The sequence below is a fragment of the Cynoglossus semilaevis genome, chromosome 6 (genome assembly GCF_000523025.1).
Source record: "Cynoglossus semilaevis isolate Cse_v1.0 chromosome 6, Cse_v1.0, whole genome shotgun sequence".
Taxonomy (NCBI): Eukaryota; Metazoa; Chordata; class Actinopteri; order Pleuronectiformes; family Cynoglossidae; genus Cynoglossus; species Cynoglossus semilaevis.
Genome location: NC_024312.1, coordinates 4,620,117 through 4,633,532, shown reverse-complemented (window position 1 = coordinate 4,633,532; position 13,416 = coordinate 4,620,117). Strand labels below are relative to the sequence as shown.

Genomic DNA, 13,416 nt, shown 5'->3' with positions numbered 1-13,416 from the left:
AACACTTTTTTGGTTGCTCTGAAGGTGTGTTTGTTTTGTGTGACAGGGTCAGGTCAGGGACATTATCTACAAGGGAACCAATGAGCAGATTCAACAGGCACTCATGCCTGATGGGAAAGTACCGCTGGTATGTTCTAACGTTGAAGCTGGTCTTTGTTACTCTTTGTTGTGGTGTGAGCTCCCAGATGATTATCCCAGCCTGTCACTCAGCTGAGCTCATGTTACAGGAAGTGGTTTCATTATTATTATTATGGTCTGGACCATAATAGACAGAACCTTCTTAGGAGCTGCTGAATGATCTAGAACCTTCAGAGCTTTGAGCTGCTGGAACGTCAGGTTCTGTCAAACTCTGAGGTCAATAGGTCAGGTGACAGGACCAGCTGCTGTGAGAGCTTCAATGTTTTTTTTATCCTGTTGTTTCAGGTTTCTGGTCCAGTTTTCTTCAGCAGCTCTGTGTCAGAGAAGCTGCTGCAGACCCACGTCACTCCACCTCTGGACGGCTGCACCTACCTGGGCCTGGACTCTGGAGCTCCGCCCCTGCAGGTAGACGGGAGCCAAACAATCAAACCTCTCAAATAAAAATGTCATCCAGAACTCTCATAAAAACCTGAGTTGTCCCTCCACTGCCCTCTCTCTCTCTACCTGCCCCTCAGATTTCTCTCTTCCTGGACATGCTGAAGTGTCTCTGCTCAGATCTGACTCAAGACCAGTTTGTGACTGAGGAGAGAGCCGGCTGCAGTTCCACTGTGGGGCCACAGGGGGTGATGGTGAGAGGAGGCAGGACAGAACTGTGGAGAATTCTCAGAGGAACTCCACTCATGCTGGGTTGGTGTCTCCACGTCAACATGTTGCTTCATTTATCTGAGGACCCGAAGGCAGCGCCGGGGATTGAACCCTCAACCCTCCTGGAGTGCTACGATTGTGTAATATACATATCCACCTCGTGTGTGTCATTCCCACAGATTATGTGTGTGGGGGGCATTACGACTACCTGACTCAGTCTGGGAAGCAGCACGTGGAGAGGCTGAGCTGTGATTGGTCGGACAGGAACACGCTGTCTCACGCCCAGGTGACTTCCTGTTCCTACGTTTTCTCGCAGTCCCACCGACACCACCTCACTTCCTGTTCTTCTTCAGGTGGAGCACAAGGTCGGACCCAGAGCTCGGCTCATTAACAGCGTTCTGGAAGGAGACGTCACAGTAGCAAGTGGAGCAGTAGTTCAACACTGCCACCTACAGGTGAGTAATGGTTTGACAGGGAGCTTTCCTCAGTATCCACACCGTATTTTCACCTCCACCCCCTCCACAGGGTCCTCTGGTGGTACCCCCGGGGTGTCTCCTGTCAGGACTGGACCTGTCAGCGTCCCAGTCAGTCAGGCAGCTGCAGCTGACCGATGACATCATCATCCAGGGACACCGCATCCAGTTGGGGAAGCTGAAGTTGAACGTCTTCACAGTGATGGGAGCACTGGACGATTTGGAGGTGAAGGGGGGCGGAGCAGTGATGACATCATATCAAAGCTTTTTTGTGTCAATTACCATGTCGTCTTCACTGCACATCTCTGTAAGGGCCCCCTGGTGGCAGTAGCCTGTTTTGTAAACATGTCCTCTTTCACCTCCTCAACAGGCCTCCTCCGATGACGGCAGCGCCTCCTTCCTGAACCAGAGCTGGAGTCAGTTCTACAGCAGGACAGGGATTCAGTAAGACTTCCTGTCACATGACCTTTTCTTTTAGTCAAAGTGAATCTTTTGTTATTTTTTTCATTTCTACAACTCCTTTTCTGCTCCTCTCATCTTCCTCAGGCCTGAGGAACTGTGGTTCAGAGGGAAGCAGCGCTCCCTGCTGGAAGCTCACCTCTTTCCAGTTCTCCACCCTAGAGAAGGTGCGGTGGACTTTAGGAAAGGTGTAGCCTGGCTCCTGGGAGGAGGCGACAGCAGCCTGCAGAGTTGGAGGGAGGCGTGGAGGCTCTCGTTGAAGGAGGTGCTGTCTCTCACTCACCAGGAGTCAGAACTGCGGTGGAGGGAGGACCTGCTGCTCCTGGCAGGGAGACGCAGAGTGATGGACACACTGACTAGCTGTTCTGACGTTTGCCTGCTGCCCTACTTCAGAGCGGCAGTGCTGAGCGGCCAGCAGGAGGCGCTGCTACAAACACTGGACGACAGTAAGTCAGAGACGTGTCTGGGATCATCCATGGTTTTGTCACCTTGTTTTTGTTAAGTAAATGAATTACTAAACTTAAGTGATGTCAAAAAACAAAAACCCGTTCTTTTTCAGTTGCAGCAGGGAACATAGAGCAGGGGGCGGGGCCTGGAGCAGAGATGGGCGTGGCCGCTCGCTGTCTCTCCTGTATTGCTGATGTGTTGGTTTACATGGCTGGCAGGCGGGGGGGACTGAGGAGCGGACCTGCTGCGAACCGGGCCTGGATCAGAGCCTACTCCCTGCTGGAGGCAGGAGACCTGAAAGGCGGAGTCACGGCCCTGGCAGTGCAGAGAGCTGATTGGCTCAGCAGGTGAGAGATGTTGTTTCTTACTGTGTGGTTCCTGGGGGACAATGACCTCTGACCTTTGCTGCACTCACAGGCCTGACCTGCTGGTACGAGCAGCACGGCACTACGAAGGCGCCGGGCAGGTGCTGTTACGACAGGCAGTGATGTCATCACAGAGGTTCATCTCTATTGGCCAGGGTGACCTCCCCCCTCTGAGTCAGTGGCAGGAAGTGGAGTGTCCAGCTCGACTGGACCTGGCAGGTGAGACAGAGGTTCGAATTCTGTCTTTAAATAAATGACATCTGTTGGGAAACAGTGCCATCTAGTGGGATGACTGTAGATTTCACCAAAAGTCAAGTCCACTCAGGCAAGAGAGTCCTGAGTAACATATATAGAAAAACAATAAAAGTGAGACAAAAGTGAGTCAAAAAACCAAAATTGACCAACGTAGCTAATAATCGTGAGATTTCACTAAAATTGTCCTGAAGAGTTCTGGTCAACGACTACAACGTCATGAAAATGAAAGTTTTATTTTTCTGGCCGTGTTGCAGGAGGTTGGAGCGATACCCCGCCTATCGCCTTTGAGCACGGTGGCTCCGTCACCAACGTTGCTGTGAAGGTGGACGGAAAACGTCCAATTGGAGCCAAAGCCCGACGCATCCCAGAACCACGCCTCGTTCTGGTCAGCTACAGCGGGGGACACAGAAGTGGAGTGTACACAGAGACGGTGTGTGAGAGTCTGGACGACCTGAAGGACCACTGTCAGCCCCACGCCCCAGGTACCAGACCCAGATACCTTTACACCTGCACCTGAAGGCTGTTGGAATCTGAACCTGGTCTTGACCCCGGTACAGGAGCTCTGCTGAAGGCCGTGTGTGTGTGCAGCGGTCTGGTGTCACTCACCTCCCAGCATTCTCTGGTTGATCAGCTGATGCAGAGGTGGGGAGGAGGGGTGGAGCTCCACAGCTGGTCCACGCTGCCCACAGGATCTGGACTAGGTGAGGAACCAAGTCCAACACACAGTTTGTAAAATCTAAATTAAATGTTAGCCTCCGAACAACAAAACATGAGCTCAGCCAGAACGTGATTGTTAGCCAGACGTACTGTAGGGGGCAGTGTGTGGCCCTGTGGTACAAAAACACCAAACACTCTGTTCCAGAAGTGAATCAGAGCCCCATGGTTTTAGAACCTCAGACCAACGAGAGCTCCTCTGTCGTCCTGCAGGTACCAGCAGTATCCTGGCGGGGGCGCTGTTGGCTGCAGTCTACAGATGTACTGGTCAAAGTTATGACAATGATTCACTCATCCACGGCATCCTGTACCTGGAGCAGATCCTGACCACAGGTGAGGAATTCTGGGAATGTTCTCTGCTCAGTCGAAGCATCTCTCTCTATTGACCTGTGATGATGTCATCGATGACCTTCCAATGGATTTTTGGACAAGGTTGAAGTTTGAATGATTCCCTCAGAGGTCTGGTTCATTTTTATTCCCTCCTCTCCCGGTCTCCTCCACACTCAGGTGGGGGCTGGCAGGATCAGGTGGGAGGATTGGTGGGGGGAGTGAAGGTGGGTCGTTCCAGAACCTCTCTGCCCCTCAGAGTTGAAGTGGAACGTCTCTGTCCTCCCCAGGACTTCCTGGTGTCTCTGGAGCAGCACCTCCTGCTGGTATACACGGGGAAAACCCGTCTGGCTCGGAACCTGCTGCAGGTTGGTCTTCTGTTGGTCTGTGCTGAGTCGGGGGGGGGGCCTGACCTTGGACCCTTGACCCACGGAGTTAGAACAGTGTCGATGATGATGATGATGATGATGATGATGATGTGTTTGCAGGATGTGGTCCGGAGCTGGTACAGTCGTCTCCCTCTGATGGTCCAGAACGCCCAGGAGCTGGTGGCCAACTCAGAAGAATGTTCCAGAGCCTGTTCAGAAGGTCAGAGACTTCAGTGAAGTCAGTAATATCTGAGTGTCCTCAGTCTGTCCCTCTGTCCTCAAACTGTCCCTCTGTGTCCTCAGGCTCTCTGTCCAGACTGGGTCAGTGCCTGGATCGGTCCTGGCAGCAGAAGAAGTTGATGGCTCCGGGCTGTGAACCGGCGTCAGTGAGGACCATGATGGAGGCTCTAAGGCCTCTGGTCCTGGGTCAGAGTCTGGCTGGAGCTGGAGGGGGGGGGTTCCTGTACCTGCTGACCAGAGAGCCGCAGCAGAGACAGGCTGTACAGCAGCTCCTCGAGGACACAGAGGTGAGAGGTCAAAAACAAAGAGGGTTTGAAGGTTGAGGACAGTAGAAGGAGACAGAGAGAAATAAAACAAAAAGATTCAAATGTTTAAACCACTGACGACTGGTTCTGTTGGTCAGGGTCTGGGAGACTTCAGTGTCCACACGGTGGAGCTGGACATGGACGGGATCACAGTACTGCCACCATCCTGAGGACATGCACACACACACTCAGGCTCACCAGGAATTCTTGTACATTTTCTCTTCTGAATATTTTTATTTTTGTTAACTTTGTATTTTCAGTCATATTTAACCTGCGCTGCTGCTGTTTTAACCAGAACTGTTTCTAATGAAACATTTTAAACTTACATAAACAAAATCAGTTTGAATTTAAAGCACTGTCACATTTTAATAAACAAACTTTTTCAACTGTTTTATTAGTTTTATTTAAAACACGTTTGAAACAAAGATAAAAAAAAGTTCTACAATAATTCACTGAGAGAGTTTTTAATTAATAACAACAGTTAAAAAAAAACAGGTCTGATCTGGTCCTGGACGGAGCGCTGTCCCCCGTCTGAAGTCTGACCGTGTCCAGGTCTCAGGAGGAGGACACATGGACAGCCCCGCCCCTCTGAGTCTCCACAATGTCTGGTTGGCTGGAGAAGGCTCTGTCTGTCATTGGACCGTCCCCAACCAAGAACCCCACGCCCCCCCGTACCCTCTTCACCATGACGCCTTTGTCCATCTCAGCGTTCATCCTGCTGGATAGGGAGAGCAGTCGTACATCGGTGTGAGCGTTGGCCACTGTGTGGCGCCGTACCCCTCCCACCTTCTCCAGGTATGCCTCGCCCTCCTGCTCCACCACAGGACTAAGAGAGGAGGAGTCTGAGGAGCACAGGTGATGAGTGACCCTGATCTCCGGCTGCGCACCCAGAAACAACCCAGAAGTTCTGAGGTCACGGGATTCTGGAGGAGGAGACAGGAAGTGAGGACAAAGTGACCACAGGAGGCAGCAGAGGACTGGCATGTCCTGCTAAAATCACTGATTTTGTGTCCCAGTACCAGTCCCAGTCTTACTGACCCAGGAGCAGCTGGTTGGTGTCGTGCAGGACGTTGCTGATGTACGGAGACACGACGATGGAGACCAGACGCTCCAGCTGATAATATTCCAGACTGGGGGAGGAGGATTCATGGACCCCCTGAGACACAGACAGACATTAGGACAGAGATGGAGCAGGAGATGGACAAAACTGTGTGTGTGTGTGTGTGTGTGTGTGTCACCTGCAGGACCAGCAGCATGTGAGTAACAGCTGGTGGAACAGACGCTGCATTCTGCAGAGAAGCCTCCAGGTGGAGCTTTAGCAGCACCAGGTCTCTGAAGGCCAGAAGAGCCAACTGTCTGACTGACAGCTCCTGACCCTGAACACGCACACACACACAGATCCCTCAATGCAGAGGTCAGGAGGTCAATCCTCTCCACTAAGTCCAGATTATTTAAAGGACCACAGACGTGTGTGTCTCACCTGAACAGGGTAGAAGATGGCCTGCAGCGTAGGCAGTGTCTCCGTGAAGAATCTGTCCCACATGTCGGCCAGAACCAAGAGCTGATGTCCACCTGTAGGAGATTCCAAGGTTACTATGGAAACACGGTGACGTCCAACATCAGAAAAACCATCTGAACTCTGGGATTGGAACCAGGAGACGGTCTCACCAGAGTGAAGTAGGATCTGGTCCAGGACTTCAGAGAGACCTCGAGTCAGCAGCTGGTTCTGAGAACAGGGAGCACACACAGATCGTCATCATCCTTGTCTCTGATGTTGACCTTTTGTCTCTCTGTCTTTTGTCTTGTTGTTTTCACGCTAACTAAACAGGAACAAAGTCATGTGTGACCTCGGGGTCAAAGGTCAGGGTGAGAGGAAGGTGGATGTCCCGTTCAGAGAGGACAGGAAGGATGCTCCATCTCAGAATATGGACAGGAAGTACACAGGAGACACCCCCTTCCCCTCCCCCGAGTCCTTTCTCTGTGTGTCCAAACTGGGCTCAGGTAAATGTTAGGAACAAGATCCTGAGATCAGGGGGCGCTGAATGGCCAATCAGCAGAAGACAAACAACAACAGACAGTGAGACGGTGAGACACCTGGAAGTAGTCCGTGATGAATGAGCCCATCTCTGTCTTCAGGAGCCACCTATTGAGACACGTACAAGACCAAGCTATTGTTGAATCCTGGGATTTTTCACTTCCACTGAGTGAGTCAGAATAAATACATATATATAAATATATATTTGTTGTCACCTGATGCTGTCGTTGAGTGTGTAGAGCTCGTTGTTCTGCAGAGTTCCCCCCTTAAACACTTTGATGACAGCTGATTGGACAGTGAGGGACACACACACACACACACACAGTCAGTTGATCACTTCCACACAAATGTTGTTGTTAAAGAAAAGGTGTCTGTGTTGACTAATGTGGTGCTCTACTCCACAGGAAGTGACCTCACTGCCACTTCCTGTCTCACATCCTGCTCAGAGGAGGAGACCAAAGAGTCAACGAGGACTCCAACATCCTCAGTCAGACTGAGGATGTTCATCCTTCACAGCTGAAGCTGGAGATTTAAAGACACCTCAGTTTCAAAGACCAATAAATGTTTGTCCAGTAGCTGCTGCCCCTTGTGGTCACTTTGTGTCACTTAGGTTAATCTGTGTGAAGGATTTAGAAACTAAAGGAGCAAACAACACTAATTTTTGAACCTGATCGTTGGATCAGTCTGAGCTAAAATCACTGAGAGCTAAGAACCGATAGTGACATGTCCTCTGATCTGTGATCAGTCAGACTTGGAACTGGTTTGAACAAACAACATTCCTGTCTTCATACCTGTTCCACACTCTGGTGTTGGAGATCTGAAGAGCTGGTGAGCTAGCGTGGAAGCGTGCAAGGTCGGACAGTACCGGAGAACTCATGAACCGTGGCCTGGGACGCCTGAAAGATCCCATCATGCACTCTGTCTGCTTTGGAGAGAGAAGTAAAAACAAAGTGTGAGGTAAACCAGTTGACTGCATGTTTGTTACTTCCTGTTTTCACCTGGTATCTGATTAAAAGACGACGATTCAACAAGTGGTTAGAAACAAACAAGTCAAAGTAGAAACATCTAGAACAGTTCTCTCCAGTGTATAAACAAATATGGTATATATCAACATATATATTGAACAAATATGGTATATATCAACATATATTTGTCTCTCGCTCTCTGAGGTGAGGAGTGTTTGCACAGCAGGAAGTAGAAGACAGCAGCAAACATCCTCCCCTCACCCTCGGCCCCACAGGTCACTGCAACCAGACCACACCTTCACTGTAGCACCAGTCAGAGACCAAAGACTGAGGTTTATCACCAGAGCTGGACCAGAGACCTGGTGGTCAAAGCCACACTTTTCAAAACCTGTACTGTCCCTTTAAGATCCCTGTAACAGTCAGAACCAGTCCAGCCCAGAGTTTCTGACCAGGTGGCTGATGGGATACCAAACACCAGTACAAACACACTGTTGTCTGTTTGACAGAACCTTTGCCAAAAACCACAGGAGGTGGAACATGGACGTCATTCTGGACCCAGACCCAGAACCTCACAGAATGAACCACATATAAAACTACAGACAAAAAGAGGACCAGAACCTGAGGGACAGAGGTCAAAGGTCATGGAGACAGAACCTGGAGAGAGGAGTCTTTTTTTCTGTAAATGTTTGAAATTTCTAAAAACAATCATGTTGTGTGTGTGTGGGTGTTACCCTGTGTACACTGTTCAATTCGCACACACACACGCACTCAAACACACACGTGTTGTGTGATGCTTTGTGAAAACAGTTCCTGAGTCACAAAACAGTTCCTCCATCTGCTCAGCAGGAGGAGGCGTCTTCTGGCGTCAGTGGTCCATGTGTGTCACCACAAAAGGTCAACCCACACACACACTGGTCTCAGCTCTTTGAACCTGTTCCAAATGTCAGCTGTCAATCAAAGTCCGTCTGATGTGTGACAGGAAACTGTGTTGAAGCTCAGTAATTGTTAGCACGTAACTCTAACTTTTAAACCAGAAACCAGAAAAGAAGGTGACAGGAAGCAGCTAAAGACTAATGATGCAGAACGCTAACCGATGAAAGCTAACAGATAACTGATGACAAGAAAAGGCTAAGAGCTGTATAGAAACAGGAAGCAGTCGGTGCTAACTCTAAAGAGCTAACTGATAACTGATAACAGGTAACAACTGAACAGTTCTAACAGACAAGTTCCTGATAAACAGTTCCTGTTCCCACCAACACCGATTGCTTCAGGGCCAAAAACTGTCCCTGTGGTTCTTTCAGTCCAGCAGTGAAACAGCACATGGTTCCACATAGTGTTCCAGATACCTGGTACTATTTTCTATTGCACAAGCACGTATAGTTCCTAGAACCGTTGCTAAATCCTGCTGAGAGTTCTGAAATGGAAAGGCACGCACACTGTAACTAGTGTTCCTTTGAAATTGCTTATAGTTCAGGTACTAATTGTGGCATTAACATGGTACTTTCTTAGGTCCGGATATCGGTTCTACTTTATAATTTATCAAAGGATCAAGTTTAAAGACTTGTTTCTTACATTTAGAGAAACTTTAACTGTGTGTGTGTTTTCACATCACAGCAGTGAAAACACACACACACTGCAGCTCTGTGTCCTGCTCTCTGTAATTGTATTAGTGTCTGAGAACTAACTCATGACAGAGGGCCGCTCTTATAGGATCAGCTGCTAAGGCTAACACACACACACACTTTAACTGTATTTTACCAGGGTTAAGTTTAGCTCAAATACATCGGTGCTAACTCCCGCCCTGTGATGTTTCCAAAAACAAACAAAAAACTAAACATTTTTAATTTATTGTTTCTCACTTTCTTTTTATTTAATTATTTTTTAGCATTGATATAAAATATTGTGTATTTAAACAGTTAACCGTTACCATTTCCCGGGCTAACTTTACAGCTAGCTTTGATGCAGCTAATACATTTGTTTCAGTTATTTCTGTTATTCTGTTCGCTGGTGTTTTAAATCCCTGTCTCTGTATCACTTCATTTAGTTTTGTTAACAAAGTCAAATTTTAGTCGTTATTATCAACTTCATTTAATCATGAAACAGTTTGAAGGTCGACCGTTGTTCATCAACGGCAGATTTTTATTTTAATTATCGTTGTAGAAATTTAAAAATCGGAACGACTCGTCACGGCAGCTGTCAATCATCGAGGGTTCGGGGGGGAGGGAGGTCCTCAGAGCCCCCCAGACCGACTCTGCACATAGACGTCACTTCTTTCACCTGCTGCTTTTTCTTAATTTGGAGCGTGCACGTGTATGCGTGTGTGAGATTCACCTGCGTGACGTCACACCAGATCACTGATGATTTAGATGAACGTCTTCAGTCACAGCAGAGACATGTGGACCCCTCCACACCGGGGACAGCTCCTCTTCCTCCTCCTCCTCAGTGTCCGGACATAAAGTCAATTTCTCCAAAGGAAACTGGAGAAATCCCCGCGGCCGTTTCTGATGTTTCGGCTCCAAACTTGTTGCTTCTCTCACATCGTCGCTCTGTGAATGAAAAAACCCCGCTGCTTCTCCGTCCACCGCAGACAAGCTGGAAGAACTAACGGACTAACGAAGGTACTTCCGCTAAACGACTACACAATAAAAGACTGAAGAGCGCGTAGGTAAAATTAATGTAAACATTTGGAATATTTAAATACATATAGATTCATACAACTAAAGAAACGTGGGATAAAAACAGCTTGATGATCCAGATAATAAAATTATAACATATGTTATAATAGAAGAAATAAATATGTACACAGTAAAATGAAATTTAAATAAAAAAAATGCACAAATTAAAATACAAACTCACAAAAAAGGAACAGCAGAATTAAAACGTTGTGTAACAGTAAAAGGAACATCCTTAATGGTTTTTTTTGTTTGGTTCGTCATTATGATTTGTTCTAAATCAGAGTTTCATAAAAAAAAAAACTTTTCGTGTGAAGCGTTTATTCTGAAAAGCTCTAACCAATTCTTCGCTACGTCTCTGACGTAAGCTTGATCCAGTGACGCGGCTCTCAGGCTCTGATTGGCTTAGATGAGAGTGTCTAATAAATATTAATAAGAATGGAATGTTTTACAGAAAAACGGAACAAAATACAAAGCTTGACAAGAAATTAACGTTAGAATTAGAAAAGAAGGAAGTTGAGTTTCTCACGGGAATTATTTGATAAAACTTTATTTTATTTCCTTCAAACGTCACAGTTCAGTCAAGTTCTACCGAACCAACAAAACTGCAGCTAGTACTGCTACTTGTTCCAACAGTAGAAAATCACGTAGTTCCTGGTACCGTTGGTAACTCCTGATTATCTCAGTTCAAAAACCTGCTTTTAATCCGTTAAATACAAATTACTGTTGTGGGAAAAAGTCTTTCTTTAATAGTTGTGACATCGGAGAGGAGCTGGACGGAACCAGAGTGGGTTTGACTCCACACAGAGAGAGTGGAGAGAATTTTAATGATTTGAATTTTAATTTGAATGAAATGTATTTAGGGACAAAGAGTTGAAGTGGAAAAACAGGAAACAGACACAAAGACAGATACAGACTGAGAGAGAGAGCGTGTGTGAACACAGGTTTACATTTATCATAAACCACAGCTGAGATCAGTGACCTGATCACGAATCGGTGACAATGAGCGACTGCGCTGAGACTGAGAGATTTGTCTTCTCAACAGGAAACTGATCTCTGTTAAAACCTCACTCTCCCACACCAAAGAAATGATGGGGGGAAAAGAGTGACACCACAGTCGCTGGCTCGTTGCTGCCTCCTGTGGTAAATATATCCTTTATCTGAACAAAGGATTTCGAAGAGTTATGTCAAAGATACATTTGAACTTTGTGAAGAAGGCAGCTATATATTTCTATACTCTCTATATTTCTCAATGGACTTTGCTCTGTGAATTAAAATTAAAATATAAAAAAGTAAAAAATAAAATTAAAAAATAAAAAGCTTTAAATTAAAAATTAAAAAGGTTACGTGATTTTATTATGCTAAAAATATTTTTTTTTTCCAAGAAAATTTATATAAATCCTATTTTAGCAAGTTATTTATGTTCAGATTTTGAGAATCATGGCGTTCTTTACAACGCCCACAAGAGGGCGCCAAGTACTGTAAAAAATTAACGAAATGACTCTTTCAACATCCGTTGAAGATTCGTTCAACTTATTGTTCCAGAGTCCAAGTTTTGATCGACAGCTAAATGGAAAAAAAACCATTTTGTTTTGGGAGGGGGCGGGACACCTGTCCATTTTGATTGGATAAATATTCAAGCGGATTTGCTGGGCGACTGATTAAGTTTTGAAAGTTTGTTTGATTCATTGGGCCTTTGGACAGTGAGCTGCAGGAGAACCCTGTTCTAAACTAGGATTAGGTTCTGAAGAAGAACCAGAACAAAGATCCTGACGTGTTGAATCAGGACAGCAGTGAACTGTGAACTCTTTCATCACTGGTAACTGAATCATTTCTACAACTACCGTCATTCGTCAGTGTGTGATGATGGGGAGATAAGAGGGGAGGAGGGGGGAGGAGGGAGGTCAGAGTTCAGTTCAGTGAATATTAATAATAATAAAAGTCAGGAGCAGGAGGGAAACAGAACAACAGAACTCCTCCTCCTCCTCCTCCTCCTCCTGCTCCTCCTCCTCCTCCTTCACGGCTGTGATTGTGTTAAACCTCCTCCTCCTCCTCCTCCTCCTCCTGTCTCTCCTCATTAACAACTAATGACCCACACACAGGGCAGGAACTCGGTACCCATGACACCGATGGCAGGACCGGAATCTCATCTGCTGATGTCAAGCCCAGGAACGCTGTTCCTCACCAGGGAAATGAAGAGTGAGTGATGATGGAAACAGACAGCAGCTGTGTTCCAGACCAACAGTTCTGAGCACCCGGGCCTGTGTTTGTCCCTACATCCAACAGTTCCAATCATAGGATTTAACCTTCAGAAGTTCTAATCACTCTTCTGAAGGATTTGTTAAGCACAGCTAACTGTTAACTCAGGTGTGGACACATTTTTTGACTCATGGGCCACAATTGTCCTATAATTGAATGGGGGGGCGGGGTCAGGAGCAGAGAGATGGAGCGTTCGTATGAACTAAGATAAATGACATGTAAAAGTCACGCATAAAGGATAAAATGCGCCATCTATTGGGAAAACGTGGTTATTGCAGGGTAAAGGCAGAAGTATAATGATAATATAAATAAATTATATCATTTGTAAAAGTTTGGCGAGTCGGATTGAAAAGCTCAACGGGCGACATCCGGCCCCCGGGCCTTAGTTTGCCTGTGTTAACCTCTGGCACCAAAGTTTATAAAGTTCCTCTAACTACCCAGAGAACTGTTGTTGGACTACGTCTCCCTCGGTCGCCTCAGTTAAAGGTGCTTTTTGGAGAAGAGATTATAGCGCCACCAGTGGACAGAATGTTTTTACTTCTGTCAAAAATATCCCTTTATTTCAAACTAGAACCTGAGGATCAAGGTCCTGGGTTTGATCTTTGTGGAGGTTCATAAGAGTGTTGTCACTTCTCCCCCCCTGACCCCCCCATCACCCCCCATGAGTCATCCTGTTCCTCAGCCAACAGTAACGACTGTTAATTAAAAGGCTGTGACAGAAACGGTGTGAAGATCAAACGCCTCATCAC

The 13,416-nt window shown here is 46.8% G+C and overlaps 2 protein-coding genes across 4 annotated transcripts in view; one reads left to right on the top strand and one right to left on the bottom strand.

Moving 5' to 3' along the window:
* The window catches only part of fcsk (fucose kinase), an 11,038-nt gene extending 5,913 nt beyond the window's left edge, over positions 1-5,125 (top strand). Inside the window, 14 exon segments of the mRNA XM_025055999.1 lie at positions 963-1,069; positions 1,137-1,238; positions 1,309-1,482; positions 1,627-1,700; positions 1,803-2,161; positions 2,275-2,509; positions 2,511-2,746; positions 3,037-3,264; positions 3,340-3,483; positions 3,710-3,829; positions 4,004-4,191; positions 4,312-4,411; positions 4,495-4,718; positions 4,835-5,125. Coding sequence (XP_024911767.1) covers positions 963-1,069; positions 1,137-1,238; positions 1,309-1,482; positions 1,627-1,700; positions 1,803-2,161; positions 2,275-2,509; positions 2,511-2,746; positions 3,037-3,264; positions 3,340-3,483; positions 3,710-3,829; positions 4,004-4,191; positions 4,312-4,411; positions 4,495-4,718; positions 4,835-4,906 — 2,363 coding nt within the window. The 3' untranslated portion in view covers positions 4,907-5,125.
* Positions 5,121-10,339, bottom strand: LOC103379715 (proline-rich protein 5-like). 3 transcript variants are annotated; one of them, XM_025056002.1, is made up of 9 exons: positions 10,068-10,339; positions 7,563-7,693; positions 6,987-7,067; positions 6,831-6,879; positions 6,405-6,462; positions 6,217-6,308; positions 5,975-6,112; positions 5,775-5,892; positions 5,121-5,659 (listed from the first exon to the last, which is right to left on the bottom strand). In XM_025056002.1, the coding sequence occupies exons 2-9, from the start codon at positions 7,682-7,684 to the stop codon at positions 5,292-5,294; spliced, it is 1,026 nt and encodes a 341-aa protein (XP_024911770.1). In that variant the 5' UTR covers positions 7,685-7,693; positions 10,068-10,339; the 3' UTR covers positions 5,121-5,291. The 3 variants fall into 3 exon arrangements, with proteins under 3 accessions (XP_024911770.1, XP_016888252.1, XP_024911771.1); XM_017032763.2 differs by having other exon boundaries at positions 7,563-7,696; positions 10,068-10,338; XM_025056003.1 differs by lacking the exon at positions 5,975-6,112 and having other exon boundaries at positions 7,563-7,696.
* Positions 10,340-13,416: the final 3,077 nt, after the last annotated feature.